Raw genomic sequence first — 16,632 nt, 5'->3', positions numbered from 1 at the left:
CGTTTCGGGCATTAGCCCTTCTTCAGGACACTGAATTCGATGTTAACATTTCACAGAATACTAAGGCAGCAATCAGGTTTCTTCATGTCGGTAATATCAGGGTGGACTTCAAAATGCATCTTCTGACTCTGAGGTGCAAATACAATCACAAAAGCAAAGGATCACCACTCAAAGATTACTACAGATCTCCAGAAAAATTTTGTTACAAGAGAAGGTCCACTTGATCAACCATCAAACTAATAACAACTTTCACCCGACAGACAACAGTGTCCCATAAGTGCAAAAACAACAAAAGACTCTTTGACACAATTTAACCTCATCTTGAAATTTGGGCTTGTTATCTTCAGAATTTTGTTTAAGCTGTCTATATTCTTTTACTACATGGTGTTTGACCATGTGATTGTCTTAATTGTGTGTGCATGTGTGAGAATGTGTGTATGTGAGAAAGGGAGGGGGGGAAGAGAGAGAGAGAGAGAGTGTGAGTGAGTGAGTGAGTATTTGGGTTTTTGAATGGGTACAATTTAAGCTGCATAATGGTAGATTAGTCCATGATTTCTTTCACTGCTCTTGTTAAGTTAAGTGTAATCGAGTTGCTTTCTGTTAATGACAAAACCTGAATGAACTGATTTTGGCCTGAACAGCAATCAGTCAGACAAATTAGTCATTTTGGTGATCTCATTGGGATTTTATACTTCTTTAAATTTCAGTGATGCTTACAGAACAATGGGGCATGATTATTGGTATAATCCTCTCAGTTACGTCATGACATTGCAGCGGCAGAGTTAGAGTGAGAATAAGAAAACAGAGAGATGGTAGTATTTATCCTAGAGGACGACAGAAGATTATTAACCTTCTTTCAGTACTACAGAGCATTTCTTTTGGTGTGCCAAACAACATTGATCTGGGTCACTATGTTGGTCCAGGCCGGTTAGACAAGCAATGCAGCCTCCATTGCTGATCCATAGGAAACAGGATGGCACTCCTCACCTCCAGGTACCTTTTGCCAGAGTGAGATGCCTGCTTCCAATTCTAGACTTTTCCCAAAATAGTCTAACAGCACAGAATGAAGGCCAGTTGCTGCATTTGAAGTGGTTCACAGCTGGGTTTAAATATGATGTCAGAAGCATGAATGTTGCATGGTCGCAGCAGCAGTGAGTACTTCCACCTTTGCTGCCACATGATTTTTTTTTATTCATTCTCATGATATATGGGTGTCACTGTCTGGCCAGCATTTATTACCTGCCCGTAGTTGCCCTTGAGAGGATGGTAGTCAGCTGCCTTTTTGAATCGCTGCAGTCCACTTGCTGTAGGTTGACCTACAATGCCATGAGGGAGGGAATTCTGGGATTTTGACCCAACAACAGTGAAGGAATAGCGATTCATTTCCAAATCAGAATGGTGGCTTGGAAGGGAACTTCAAGATGGTGGTGTTCCATATATCTGTTGCCCTTGAACTTCTATACGGAAGTGGTCTTGGGTTTGGAAGGTGCTGTCCGAAAATCTTTGAATTTGTGCAGTGCATCTTGTAAATAGTACACTCTGCTGCTACTGAGCATCGATGTTGGAAAGAGTCAATGCTTGTGGATGTAGTGCCAATCAAGCAAACTGCTTTGCATAAAAAGGGTTCTGCAGAGCCTGGATGCATCAACAATTAGGGGAGCAGTGCTTGCATGAGAAAGATCACAGTGAACCATGATGGGAAACCCTTCAGGAAACTCACTAAAAACATTACCTAACCTAAAGACAGGAAAAATCAACCCTCTGTCTCCAAAATCGTTCTGACCACCAGGGCAATACTGACTTATCAGTAGTTGTTGGCTTTATTCTTACACATTTGCTTGAGCAAGAATTGCAGCACTGACAAAACAGATTCTATTTTTTTATGATGTTTTGATGAAGAGTCACCAAACTCGAAACATTATTTCGAATTTCTCTGGACTAGCTGAGTTTTGCCAGCAATTTCTGCTTTTGTTTCAATTTCTTTAAATCATTTCATTTGGTTCGTAGAAAACAAAGTCAATATTGCTTCTTGTTCAAGAATCTGTTTTGAGTCCAACCTCTTCAAAGTGTTTGTCTTGGCACATCTATTTTCAGTTCAACGTGGGCATAACGTTTACAGTTCTCCAGTTTTCTGGCACCATCCGTGGATTTAAGGAGAATTGCAATATTATGGCCAATGCTTCTGTAATTTCAGCCTATATTTTCACTTCAGCCTAAAATTTTTTTGTGTGTATCTCTACCAAGTAGTAGAAAGTGAGGACTGCAGATGCTGAAGATCAGAGTCGAGTGTGTGGCACTGGAAAAGCACAGCAGGTCAGGCAGAATCCGAGAAGCAGATGAATGTCTCCCTCCCTTCATTCCTGATGAAGGGCTTATGCTCGAAATGTCGCTTCTCCTGTTCCTCGGATGCTGCCTGATATGCAATATTTTTTCAGCACCACACTCTTGACCCTGTATCTCTACCAATCCTGGTTCTGGGTCCACTGTATTGCGTCATTTATATTAATGATTTTGGACATGAACATAGGAGGCACCAAAATTGGAGGTGCAGTGTACAGTGACGAAGGTTGTCTCAGAGTACAATGGAATCTTGATCAGATGGGTCAATGGACTGAGGAGTGGCACATGGAGTTTAATTTAGTTAAACGTGATGTGCTGCATTTTGGAAAGGCAAATCAAGGCAGGACTTATGCACTTAATGGGGAGTGTTGATGAACAAAGAGACCTTGGAACGCACATTCCTAGTTCCTTGAAAGTGAATCTCAGGTAGATAGGATAGTGAAAAAGACATTTAGTATGCTTTCCTTTATTGATTGGAGCACTGAGTATACCAGTTGGGAGGTCATGTTGCAGCTATACAGGACATTGTGACGCTGGAAAAGCACAGCAGGTCAGGCAGCAGCCAAGTAGCAGGAACATCGATGTTTCGGGCAAAAGGAATTCCCAATGAAGGGCTTTTGCCTGAAACTTCAATTTTCCTGCTCCTCGAATGCTGCTTGACCTGCTGTGCTTTTCCAGCATCACACTCTTGACTCTAATCTCCAGCATCTGCAGTACTCACTTTCACTTATACAGAACATTGGTTAGGCCAGTTTTGGAATATTGTGTGCAATTCTGGTCTTCCACCTATAGGAAGGATGTTTTGAAACTTGAAAGGGTACAGAAAAGATTTACAAGGATATTGGCAGAGTTTGAGCTAGAGGGAGATGCTGAATGTTTGAGGGTTTAATCTACAGGAAGAGGATGAATAGTTTGGGACAGTTTTCCCTGGAGCATCGGAGGCTGAGGGGTGACCTTATAGAGGTTTATAAAGTCATGAGGGGCATAGATAGAATAAATAGATGAGTTCTTTACCCTGGGTGGGGGAGTCCAGAACTAGAGGGCATAGATTTTGGGTGAGAGGGAAAGATTTAAAAGGGACCAAAGAGGCAACCTTTTCATGCAAAGGGTGGTGCATGCATGGAAAGAGCTGCCAGAGGATGTGGTGGAGGCTGTACAATTACTACATTTGAATGGCATCTGGATGGGTATATAAATAGGAAGGGATTAGAGGGTTTGAGCCAAGTGCTGGCAAACGGGACTAGATCAATTTAAGATATCTGGTCGGCAGGGACAATTTGGACTGAAGGCTCTGTTTCCATGCTGTTTATCTCTATGACTCTGTGATTTATCAGCTTTAAATACAGTCAGCCTATTTAAGATCATCTCTTTATCAATTGGTATCTCATCCAGTGTGTCTCAATTACCTCCTCTTTCATTATGACCTGGGCAACATCGTCTTTCTTGACAAAGGCAGGTGCACAGTATTCATTTCCTTAACCATGTCCTCTACTCAAGCCCCCTCTTGGTCTCTAATCAGCTCAACTTCTCCTTTTACCATCCTTTTCTGCTTCTAGGTTTCCTTTTATCTTGTCTCTTCTCATATTCACTCTTGGATTTTCTCATTAGGTTTATTACTTTGGTGCTGAGCGTGCTAGATTCATTTTGTGTGGTTCTCACTTGTATTAACCATCCCTACGCATAGCACCTAACAGCTATCTTTCTGTTTTGTCATACACTCCATCTTTTACTTAATTTAGGGAGTTCTGTATTCGTTTACCATTTATTTTGTCATCATGGGATCATATCTTGATAGTACGTGAACTGTTTTCTCTTTAAAGACAATTTCTTTTTCTGTCATAGGTTTTCATACCAATCTTTGATTCCAATTTATCCAGATTTGATTGGTCTCAGAGTTTAATTCTCACATTTTCTCTATTACAACATCAGCATTGTCTTATCTCCTGCCATGAGTTTGCAAAAATGAAACATCCCCTCACATTTCACAATTAGCATATTCATTTGTCTTCTGGTTGTGCCACCAATAAATAACATTGTTTAAATAAAGTATTATAGATACTGGAGATCTAATGTAAAATAGGGAAGTGCTAGAGAAACTCAGCAAGTCTGGAAGTATCTATGGAGAGAGTAAAGCAGTGTTAATTTTGTAGTTCAATATGATACTTTGTAAGTGATTGGGGTGGATTTTTTTTTATATACTGTACACAAAGGGGGAGGAGGGATAAACAGAACAGATGATGAGGGTGTGGGAAACAAGGAAATGCCAGTAGTAGAAGAGAAGATACCTAAGGTGATGAATAGTTGTTAATAGTATTAGTGATAGGTGTAAATAGCAGAAAATAGATCAGCTCTGCTGGAAGCAAACCCATGCAAACAAGACATAAGTAGGTTGGAGGTATGAAGGAGGTGCCATTAAAATGGCTTTATTAACATAGGCCACAAACACTACCCCACCAAGAGTCAACATTTGCAAAAGTCAAATCAGTGTTCAACATTAGATATTACTGAACAACCTTTGCTAAATAAGCCTGAGTTTGTGAAGAATTACACTGACAACCAGTTCAGGGTAGTCAGTCAGCATGACAGGGTGGCAAACTTGCAGTTACATACATACAGGGTGACACAAGATTGGTCAGCATTTGTTAAATAACAGTATATGAAGAATTACACCAGCAAACAATTTAGGATAGTTAGTCAAGCTCATAGTGTGGCAAACTGAGGTTATTGATGCTGCGTAGGTATGTACACACATACCGGATGTACACAGGACCCTATTCTTTTCAGACAGAAAGATCATAGAACCTTACAGCGCAGTACAGGCCCTTCAGCCCTCAATGTTGTGCTGACCTGTGAAATCAACCTGCAGCCCATCTAACCTACACTATTCCATTATCATCCGTATGTTTATCCAATGACGACTTAAATGCCCTTAAAGTTGGCAAGTTTATTACTGTTTTAGGCAGGCATTCCATGCCCTTACTACTCTGAGTAAATAATTTACCTCTGACATCTGTCCTATATCTATCCCCCCTCAATTTAAAGCTATGTCCCCTCATGCTAGCCAGCACCATGCAAGGAAAAACACTCTCACTGTCCACCATATCTAATCCTCTGATCATCTTGTGTGTCTCAATTAAGTCACCTCTCAACCTTCTTCTCTCTAATGAAAACAGCCTCATATTCTTTAGATTTTCTTCATAAGACTTTCCCTCCATACCAGGCAACATTCTGATACATCTCCCTTGCACCCTTTCCAATGTTTCCACATCCTTACTATAATGCGGCGACCAGAAATGTACGCAATACTCTAAGTGCAGCCACACCAGAGATGTGTACACCTGCAACGTGACAGACCCAGCACTGATCCTTATGGCACTCCGCTGGTCACAGGTCTCCAGTTTGAAAAACAACTCTCCACCAAATCCCTCTGTCTTCTACCTTTGATGTGAGCATAAGAGGTAAGTTTGCAGATGACACCAAAATTGGAGGTGTAGTGGACAGCAAAGAAGATTACCTCAGATTACCACAGGATCTTGATCAGATGGGCCAATGGGCTGAGAAGTGGCAGATGGAGTTTAATTTAGATAAATGTGAGATGCTGCATTTTGGGAAAGCAAATCTTAGCAGGACTTATACACTTAGTGTAAAGACCTAGAGAGTGTTGCTGAACAAAGAGACCTTGGAGTGCAGGTTCATAGCTCCTTGAAAGTAGAGTCGCAGGTAGATAAGATCGTGAAGAAGGCATTTGGTATGCTTTCCTTTATTGGTCAGAGTATTGCGTACAGGAGTTGGGAGGTCATGTTGCGGCTGTACAGGACATTGGTTAGGCCACTGTTGGAATATTGGGTGCAATTCTGGTCTCCTTCCTATTGGAATGATGTTGTGAAACTTGAAAGGATTCAGAAAAGATTTACAAGGATGTTGACAGGGTTGGAGAATATGAGCTAAAGGGAGAGGCTGAAGAGGCTGGGGCTGTTCCCCTGGAGTGTCGGAGGCTGAGGGGTGACCTTATGGAGGTATATAAAATCATGACTAGAGGGCATAGGTTTAGGGTGAGAGGGGAAAGATATAAAAGAGACCTAAGGGGCAACGTTTTCACACAGAGGGTGGTACGTATATGGAATGAACTGCCAGATGAGGTAGTGGAGGCTGGTACAATTGCATCTGGATTGAGATATGAATAGGAAGGGTTTGGAGAGATATGGGCCGGGTGCTGGCAGGTGGGACGAGATTGGGTTGGGATATCTGGTCGGCATGGATGAGTTAGACCGAAGGGTCTGTTTCCATGCTGTGCATCTCTATGACCCCAAGACTCTATGACTTCATGGTTCCGAAACTCAATCCCTCTACCAATAAAAGCTAACGCACCGTACACCTTCTTAACAACGCTATCAATCTGAGTGACAACTTTCAGGAACCTTTGCACATGTCCACCAAGATCTCTCTGCTCATCCACACTACCAAAAATGTTACCATTAGCCCAGTACTCTATATTCCTGTTACTCCTTCCAAAGTTAATCACCTCACACCTTTCCACATTAAACCCCATTTTCCACCTCTCAGTCCAGCTCTACAGCTTACCTATGTCCCTCTGTAACGTGCAACATCCTTCCGCACTGTCCACAACTCCACCGACCTTAGAGTCATCCTTCTACACCTTCATCAAGGTCAGTTATAAAAATGGCACATAGCAGTGGCCCCAAAACAAATCCTTGCAGTACACCACCAGTAACTAAAATCCAGGTTGAACATTTCCCATCAACCACCACCCTCTGTCTTCTTACATGTAGCCAATTTCCGATCCAAACTGCTATAACACCCTCAAACCCATGCCTCCGTATTTTCTGCAATAGCCTACCTTGGAGAATCTTATCAAACACTTTATTGAAATCCACATAGACCACATTAATTGCTTTACCCTCATTCACCTGTTTGGTCACCTTCTCAAAGACCTCAATAAGGTTTGTGAGGCATGACCTACCCTTCACAAAACAGTGTTGACTATCCCTAATCAAATTATTCCTATCTCTTATAATCCTTTCTAACACTTTATCCACAATCGAAGTAAGGCTCACTGGTCTATAATTACCAGGGTTGTCTCTACTCCCCTTCTTAAACAAGGAGACAACATTTGCTGTCCTCCAGTCGTCTGGGCACTATTCCTGTAGTCAATGGCAACATAAAGATGAAAGCCCCAAAGGCTCTGCAAAGTCCTCCCTGGTTTCCCAGAGAATCCTAGAATAAATCCCATTCAACCCAGGGACTTATCTATTTTCACACTTTCTAGAATTGCTAACACTTCCTCCTTATGAACCTCAATACAGTCTAATAGCCTGTATCTCAGTTTCTCCTTGACAACATTGTCTTTTTCCTGTGTGAATACTGATGAAAAATATTTATTTAGCGCCTCCTATCTCTTTGGACTCCACGCACAACTTCCCACCACTGTCCTTGACTGGTCCTAATCTTATTCTAGTCATTCTTTTATTCCTGAGATACCTATAGAAAGCTTTAGGCTTTTCCTTGATGCTACCTGCCAATGTCTTCTCATGGCCCCTCCTAGCTCTTTCTTTAGGTCCTTCTCGGCTAACTTGTAAGTCTCAAGCACTCTAACTGAGCCTTCACATCTCATCTTTACATAAGCCTCCTTCTTCTCTTGACAAGAGATTCAACTTCTTTAGTAAACACAAAAGGCAACTATTTCAACTCTATAAAAACAGGCAACAGCTGTCCTCTGGATCATTTTTCAGGGCAATGTCTTGATCAGAGTCAATCTGCCTGGTTTAAAAATACAAACAATGCTTGGCAGTTAACTGTCAGTCAATGTCTAACTGGTTCATTCGCCACAACAATGCTTCCACCAATCACAGTCTCCCTTTAAACAGTATAAGCGCTGGCTTCTCCCTTAAATTGGTACATGAACAAATTGCTTTGATGAATACAAGACAGAAAGCTTCATCAAATGTATCTTTTTTAAGCAATACTCGAATTCTGTACCAACAAATGACATTTTTTCTATTAAAACCTGGAGCCAAATCCTTACCTTTGTGACATACTGCAACAGTTTCTTTTTAAATAAGAAGTTCAGGGAAATTAATTTTTCTGTACAGGCTCATGCTGAGACGTAACTTACGTAATTGACAGAGAAGCATTAGATCAATTTCCACACCAGTAACTTACTTTAAACAATTTATTAATTGTCTAAATTAATGACAAATGCAAAGGTAGAAATAGAAAGTTGTACGAAATATGTAACACAAATGAAAGCAGGTATAAATAACTAATCAATTTATACATTTCACTGTAAAAGGTCTCAGCACACCTATGTATCCTTGTATTGTCCTATTTACTTAGGAGATAATTAAAATTTCAAGGCGATGTTAACACAGGCACTTTTTCATCTGGGTTGTTATTGCAAATCGCTTCATTCTTAAACTCTAAAAATTATCGTTATAAACTGTTTATACAAATGATCAAAAACATGCATGGCAAGTGTGGACATAGACTGAAATGGATGTAAACAGGGATTTATTTCAAAAAGATTAGAATGATTTACATTTAACATAAAGAAAACATGAAAAGCATTTTAAGAACTTTAAATTCAAAAAGAACAATATAAATAAATTGGATATGCTTACACATTGTTTTTTTCCATTAAAGGGTGAGGTAAAAGAGAAATGTGAAAAGTGTCTGGCTCTTTCAGAATGCTTGCAGGTGTCACATTCAGCTGCAGCATTTTTGGCCACATATTGGGGAGGGTTTACAGGTGGGCTCAGAGAAATTTGCTCAATCAAACAGAATAACGGTTTCATCCTAATCAACTTGCCCCTGTACCATTTTCCTTAAGGTGTCATCCAGCTGTAAATGGTGGCGAGCACGAGGCCTCCTTCATCAGATAATAAGGGGCAAATCTTTGCCACAAACGAGAACCTCTCAAAGTTGAGAATCCTACACTCATTCATAAACATAGCATCCCCATTTCTACAGGAGCAGGACTGGGATCAGCCCACAGTTGGCGCATGCAGTTGGCCAATTAAGTGATTAGGTAAAAACAGGGACTGCAGATGCTAGAAACCCGATTCTCGATTAGCGTGGTGCTGGAAAATCACAGCAGTTGTTTCGTGCAAAAGCCCTTCATCAGGAATAGAGGCAGAGTGCCTGCCGCCTCTCATTTATCTCTCCACCCTGCAGGCACTCTGCCTCTATTCCTGATGAAGGGCTTTTGCCCGAAACATCGATTTTCCATGTGGATATAGTCCCATGCCATGTTGGGGTTGGCAGAATAACACTCTTTGAGAGGAGGAAATCAGTGCATAAAAGATGTACAAACCTCTTGCATCTGTGAAAACTATAAAAATACCAATCTAGTCTGTCAGAAAATGTCAAGACCTGTCAAAATATGTTTTTACAAATAAGTATACTTTTACAATAGAGAGTAGCCTGCAATATAGAACTTTTAAGTAATGACATTTTTTTGTTTGTCTGACTAAATGTGAATACTGGGTGGATGTTGCATATGTGAAGGTAGGGGAAGGGTGATGGGTGGAATTAGTTGCCATGGGAGATGGGTAGGGGGCATAGGATGGGCTGGGCAAACTGTGGGCCCATGGGATATGGGCAGAGGGCATAGCATGGAATGGATGAAGTACGGGGAGTGTATAGGAATGAAGGGGAGAATATTTTAACTTCTATTACCCTATTTTAGGTACTGAGCATGGTGCTGGAGCCCTAAAACAGGCTTTCCAAATAGCCTTCCTGAGCAATTGCCATCCTTCTCAGATTGCTCAGGCTGACTTTTACCTTTACAACCACTCGTCGTTTGCACCTAACATATGATAACTGGGTCCCAAGTCAGCCTACGTCATGTGTTCAATTCAGACAAAATTACTGCTGGTGACTCTGTGAGCCATAGTGCAGGACTGGAGCCCACGGATAAATGTCACATCAAGTTGTTGTTCCATTGACAAATCTAAACTCTTATCAACATTTCCCTTGCTGTTAGAATTTTACTCATATGCGTAATAATTTTTAAATTTTCTGAAGAACCACCTCTTTTTTTCATCTGCAAGGAATAATTAACTGGCCCTTATATCCCACAAGGGCCTGAAGAGTTAACTATAGAGAGTGGAATTTTATTGCCTTTGTCAAGATTCTGATGCTGGAGCCAAGAGCAGGTTACAATGCCACTGGTGATACCTCAACACTGGCGCATATGATATTGCCTGAGAGTCAATCTAAAGTCAGTTTTGAGTAGATCTATTCAATTTTGGAAACCAGGCGGAATTGGCACATGGGTGGCACCTGGGCAAAGCCTACAGTGCAGCCAACCCAGGAGAGGTTAGTGTTACAGTGGCAGGAAGACAATGAAAACCTTTGAAGATGGGCTCTGAATGACATTTGGGGGAGTAGTTGGTGGTGGTGGGAATAAATAAAGGAGATCTTGCTGACAGGATGTCATTTCCAGGGACCTGCCAGGTCTTTGCTGCTGACACAGGTAAGAATCCAGTAGCCTCCCCATTCAGATCACATTAATTACCATTATTGGTTACTGGCCATTGCAAGATGCAGAACTGCCTGAAGGCAGGAACAAACCAGAATGAATATTGATTATATCTTTTTCAATTTCCCTCATAGTTTTGCCACCAGCTCCATTTTCACGTGTTATGTAAGTTTTGGCACATCATATAGAACCAATGTTCACAAATAAACTAGACCAGGAACATTCCTTAAAGAACACTTTTTTTTATTTTTATGGCTTACGTTTGTGCGTAAATGTACATAAATGACCAGATTTAACAAGTTCAATTTCACAGCTGTCACGGTGAAATTTGAACATGGGCTTCCAGTCCATTAAGTATCATATCCTGTTGTATATAAAAAGAAAGATTATGGACTTAAAATCTACTTACTGTATGCAAAGTAATTAAAGATTGGTCCAGTGAATCCATCTTGTGAAGCCTGGTCTTTTAAAGGTGACAGGATTGGTTCCAGTTCTTCTGGTGTATATAGTCCAGGCACTTCACCTGCCATATTGAAAAAAATGCATAAAACCACAGTTAAATACCTGTTTTATTGTGAACAGCTATGCGTGAAAGATAAAAATAAACAGAATACGTGCACTGACTACTAAATTTGAAAGAAAATACAGACTAACAGAAGTTACAGCACTAAGTGTGCTTCTTAACTGAACAAATAATGTTGACATTATTTCATGAACTCCTAATGTTCTCCAAATTAAAGGTCTTAAAATAACATCTGTTTTAAAAGAAAAACCAGCAACCAGACAGGAAAAAGAGCAAGATTGCCAACCACATGGAATAGCAGTTGAATGTTGAATCCAATCCGCTGTTTAAGAACTTCAATTATGTTACTTTTAAAGATGAATAACAAGCTTTATGAACTTCTAAAGATGGGCAATATGCATATCAAGACTAGCTGGGTCAATGTTGCAGGAATTAATTTTATCTTTTTCTGTCCTGAGCACAAAACTTATTTGAATGAAAAATGGAATTTAAACTTGTGCCAGCACTGAATTAGTCGTAAAATTAATTTCTCTGAAGCAGCAGGTTTTTTTCTTGACGCCTTATTCCACAAAATGTTTAAAAGACATTTAGGAAACGCTTGGAGGAACATGGGCCAAGTGCAGGCAGGTGGGACTAGTTTAGTCTGGGAACATGGTCAGCGTGAATTGGTTGGACCAAAGTGTCTGTTTCCATACTGTATGAATCTATGGAGCACCTGAGCTAGACTGACATTACAGTGTAATAGTAAAGTAGTACTGCACTCTGTCAAAGATGCTGCCTTTCAGACTGACAGTAAACCAATGAATGTTAGCAGACTTGTTGAGAGCAATATGTTGAGCAGCCCGAAATGTTATGTTAAAGGTTAACAACCGAAACTTGTGTATCTTGGAAACTTCCCAAGATGATCAAGGGAGTTGTGAAGTGGCATTTGAAGGATATAGACTTCTCTTCTGCTTTTAATGTCTCCTTCTTACACATGATGTCAACAAACATCTGTTCCATAGATTCTGGAATGGTCCCAGCAGATTGAAAATGAGAAAACATGCTACCATTCTTCCAGTAAGAACAGAGAGGAAAACAAGGAACAACATGCCCATCAGTCCAAAGTCACTTTCCAGGAAGGTGGTGAAATCTATTGTTAAGGAATTCTTAACAATGCACTTTAGCAAAGCAGATAAACTTGATATGGTTTTATGAAGGGGAAATCCTGTTTGAAAAGTTAAAGACTTTTCAGGATATAACTAAGAGTGTAGATAAAAGGGAACTAGTGCATGTTTCATAACTGGATTTCTAAAAGGCATTCAATAAGTGCCATACAAAGGTTAACTAGTAAAATAAGGACACAGAGTTCAGTTAATATACCAACATGGATAAGATTGTTTGATGGACAAAAAACAGAGAGTAGGCATAAATAGGGTATTCTCCATTTGCAGACTGTGACTAGTGGAGTGTCTCAAGGATCAATGCTGATTCTCAGCTGTTTACATTCTATATTCATGATTTAAACAAAGAGACAGACAGTAAAATACAAAGTTTGTTTACCATACAAATCTAGGTGGAAACGTAAGTTGAGTAGGATACAAGAAACAATAGATTTAGACAGGTGAAGTGAATGGACATCAAACAGCAAATGGAATATAATGTGAAGAAATGTCATGTCATTCACTTTGGTGATGAGATTAGAAAGGCAGATTTTTATTAAGGTAAAAAATTTATACAAATTGATGTTGAGATAAACTCTAGTGTGTTATACATGTGTATGCAAACAATTAAGAAGGCATGCGGTTTGTTGGCCTTAATGAATAGGTGATTGAATAAACAGGAATAAAGAAGTCTTTAAAAAGTTGTACAGAGCTTCAGTGAGATCATTCCTGGAATATTGGGCAAATCTCTCATCTCCATATTTAAGGAAGGATATTGTGATGAAAGATGTATAATGTAGATAAATAATCTTAATATCATTTACTTCTAAATTTGGAGTTTGGATTTTGAACTAGTGGCATACAGAGTTTCTTAGTGTGTCTGAAGGGGTTTAATAATTAACTTGTGCATATTTATGGAGCTATGGTGATTTTAAATCAGTTTGAGGACAATATCTCCTAAAAACTAATAGGATGTGTTGAAATATGGCAAGTTTGCATGTAAACAAAGTACATAATATAGTATCAAAAACAGACTGTCACAAAGCTGGTTTATTTTTTCTAAAAACTGTTCCTTTTCTCAAGGATACTATGTTCTTTGTTTTTTACAGAGGGTTAATAAACCGCTCTCGGTGCTGATTAGACTGGTTTGGTACAGAGATTAAAGGGTATTAAGAGGCCTTTTTGTTTATATGTAAACAGATGCGATTTCAGGTCAAAGTGGTCATGTTTTAGAAGTGAGCTGAAAATGTGTTGCTGGAAAACACAGCGGAACAGGAGATCGACGTTTCAGGCATAAGCCCTTCTTCAGGCTTATGCCCGAAACGTCGATTCTCCTGTTCCCTGGATGCTGCCTGACCTGCTGCGCTTTTCCAGCAACACATTTTCAGCTCTGATCTCGAGCATCTGCAGACCTCACTTTCTTCCCATGTTTTAGAAGTGACCTATGTAATGAAAGGGAAGTGGTCAGCTCTGTAGCTGAGCAGTTTAGTTCAGTCCAGAACTAATGAGATGTTCAACAGTGAGCTATGTGGAAACTCTCTCTCTCTCTTTCAGCCCTACTAACTTCAACCTGTAAGCATGTGTTCCATTTGTACTGGTTTTTAAGGGGGTTTGCTTATTAGGACTGTTGTGTATATTCGGAGCAGCATAATTAAGTCTAGTTTGGATAGACTGAGTTCTGAAGGGGTTCTTTATTCTGTTCTTTGTTTTTCATTGTGTAATCATGTGAATAAACTTTTGTCTGTTTTAAAACCTGGTAGTCAACCTCGCTAACCTAATCTGGGTAATTTTCACTGTTCACTTACCAAACAAATTGCAAAGTTATGATCTGGGCTGCCTGCTTAAGAATGTTTTGAGTGGTCTGGTCTAGTCCATAACAAGACCTGCTGAACTTTTCCATTAATTTCTGTTTTTATTTCTGATTTACAGCATCCCACAGTTCTTTCGGTTTTTACGTGATATAGTATGCTGGGCTTTCTGATGGAAGATTCTGGAACTGTTTTTAAGGGTGCAGGGGAACACCAACAGCTTGGAGAGAAATCTTTCAGTCTTGGTTTCAGTTTGTGGCAGTTCTGCAGGGTTCTCAGTTGAAGATGGATGTGTAAAACAGTTGAGAAAGGGAGAACGTAATTTACATTTGTTAAAATTTTAACAATAATTCCAGAAGTATTTGGTTTAAACCCTGAAAAGGTAATTTGAAACTAAGTTTAAGCTCACTAAGAGCGATGATGGTGCACTGGTGAGCACAGCTACCTTCCAAACAGTTGACCAGGTTTAATTCCTAGCCATTGCAATGTTATGGCTTCTAAACTGACATTTAAAGGAAAGCCATCAGGGTAAATCGAGAACATGAATGTTTTGGGGCGGCACAGCGGCTCAGTGGTTAGCACTTCTACCTCACTGTGCCAGGGACCTGGGTTCAATTCCAGCCTCAGGTGACTGTGGGAATTTGCACATTCTCTCCATGTCTGCGTGGGTTTCCTCCAGGTGCTCCGGTTTCCTCCCACAGTCCAAAGATGTGCAGGTTAGGTGAATTGCCGTGCTAAATTGTCCATAGTGTTCAGGGATGTGTAGGTTAGGTGCATTAGTCAGGGGTAAATATAGGTTAGGGGGAATGGGTCTGAGTGGGTTACTCTTTAGAGAGTTGGCGTGGACTTGTTGGGCCGAAGGGCCTATTTTCACACTGTAGAGATTCTATGGTTCTTATGCTTATCTCATTAAACATATAGGATTCTTAAGGGGTTTGACAGGGTAAATGATGAGAAGATGTTTCGCCTCATGGGAGTGTCTAGGACCACAAGGCATAGACTTAGAATAAAGGGGTGCCAATCTAAGACTGAGATGAGGAGGAATTTATTCTCTCTGAGGGTTGACAGTCTTTGGAACTCCTTGCCACAGAGAACTGTGAGAACAAAGTTCTAATGTATATTTAAGGCTTAGATAGTTAGATTCACAATCAGTAGCGGAATCGAGGATTATGGGGAAAAGGCAGGAAAGTGAACATGAGGAATGTTGGTTCAGCCATGATTCTATTGACTGGTGGAACAGGCTTAAGGGGCAAAATGGCCTACTCCTGTTCCTATTTCTTCTGGTCTTATATATTCAGGAAGCAGCTATCAGATTCTTCAGACTGAGACTTGAAGTCGGAGTTATATTAAGCTTTCAGTGATGTTAGTGAAAGAGTTTCTCTCTGGTGCAAGTATTGTAAAAGGAGGCTTTTGTGATCTGTAAAACAAAGCTTTTGTGATTAAAATGATTATGATTTTACCACATGATTTGAAATCTTAACTTTGTATTACATGTTAAAAGTTTGGTTTATTCTATCCTATATTCATTTATTTTGCATCATCAACTTCAGCGTTATCGTTAAAGCCCAAAACTGCAATACTGCGTGCTTTTGAATCAGTGACAGACCACATCAACAAATTTTTTAAAAAGCTGTGACCTATCAGGGCACATTTCATTCTGGGGTTTGTCCAGTAATACCTTGAGCTGGCATCATAGCATATATACCTGCATTGAAGCAGTGATACTTCATTAAACTGTTAGAAGCGAATATTGTCCCAGGCCAAGAAGATGAATAAATTGGACCTATACTCTCTAAGAGAAATGAAACTTGATATCATTGAACATTGAAGATACTTAAGGGGCTTCACAGGGTAGACTGAGAGGTAGTTTATGCTGGTCAGAGAACAGCATAAGGGGTTAATCATTTAGGACTATGCTTAAAAGAAATGTCTTCATCAAAGGGTTGTAATCTTTTGGAAATCTCTGTCCAAAGGCGTTAGGAAAACTGCACCCTTGAGGATTTTTAAGGTTAAGATAGATAGATCTTTAGTATCTTAGAATCGTGGGGTATGAGAAGAGGGTTAAATGATATTGTAGTTTCAACAAGTAATATGGTAACTTCTATTACTATCTCTTGTGATCTTGTGTTCCACCGTGGTTTACAGCAGCTCTTTAGAGTGGTTAAAGAATAGAACAAGAAGCTCGAAGTATCTCCCTGTAACTTATGGGACCATCACTGACTGTACATATCAGTAAAGTGTGCCACATATACTGTACCATTAAGTGTCTTATGATTACACAAAGTATTTATCAGCAATATAAGTTGACAGACAACTCAA

The 16,632-nt window shown here is 39.9% G+C and overlaps 1 protein-coding gene across 5 annotated transcripts in view; it reads right to left on the bottom strand.

The window, feature by feature from the left end:
- The window catches only part of LOC122550689 (cytoplasmic dynein 2 heavy chain 1), a 555,979-nt gene that overhangs the window by 350,433 nt on the left and 188,914 nt on the right, over positions 1-16,632 (bottom strand). For all 5 annotated transcript variants that reach the window (XM_043691809.1, XM_043691805.1, XM_043691808.1 and 2 more), the window contains exon 52: positions 11,250-11,363. In XM_043691809.1, coding sequence (XP_043547744.1) covers positions 11,250-11,363 — 114 coding nt within the window. The remainder of the gene's footprint in view (positions 1-11,249; positions 11,364-16,632) is intronic.

This window comes from Chiloscyllium plagiosum, chromosome 6 (genome assembly GCF_004010195.1).
Source record: "Chiloscyllium plagiosum isolate BGI_BamShark_2017 chromosome 6, ASM401019v2, whole genome shotgun sequence".
NCBI lineage: Eukaryota > Metazoa > Chordata > Chondrichthyes > Orectolobiformes > Hemiscylliidae > Chiloscyllium > Chiloscyllium plagiosum.
The sequence above is the reverse complement of the archived record's forward strand: the minus strand, read 5'-3'. Positions and strand labels throughout refer to the sequence as shown.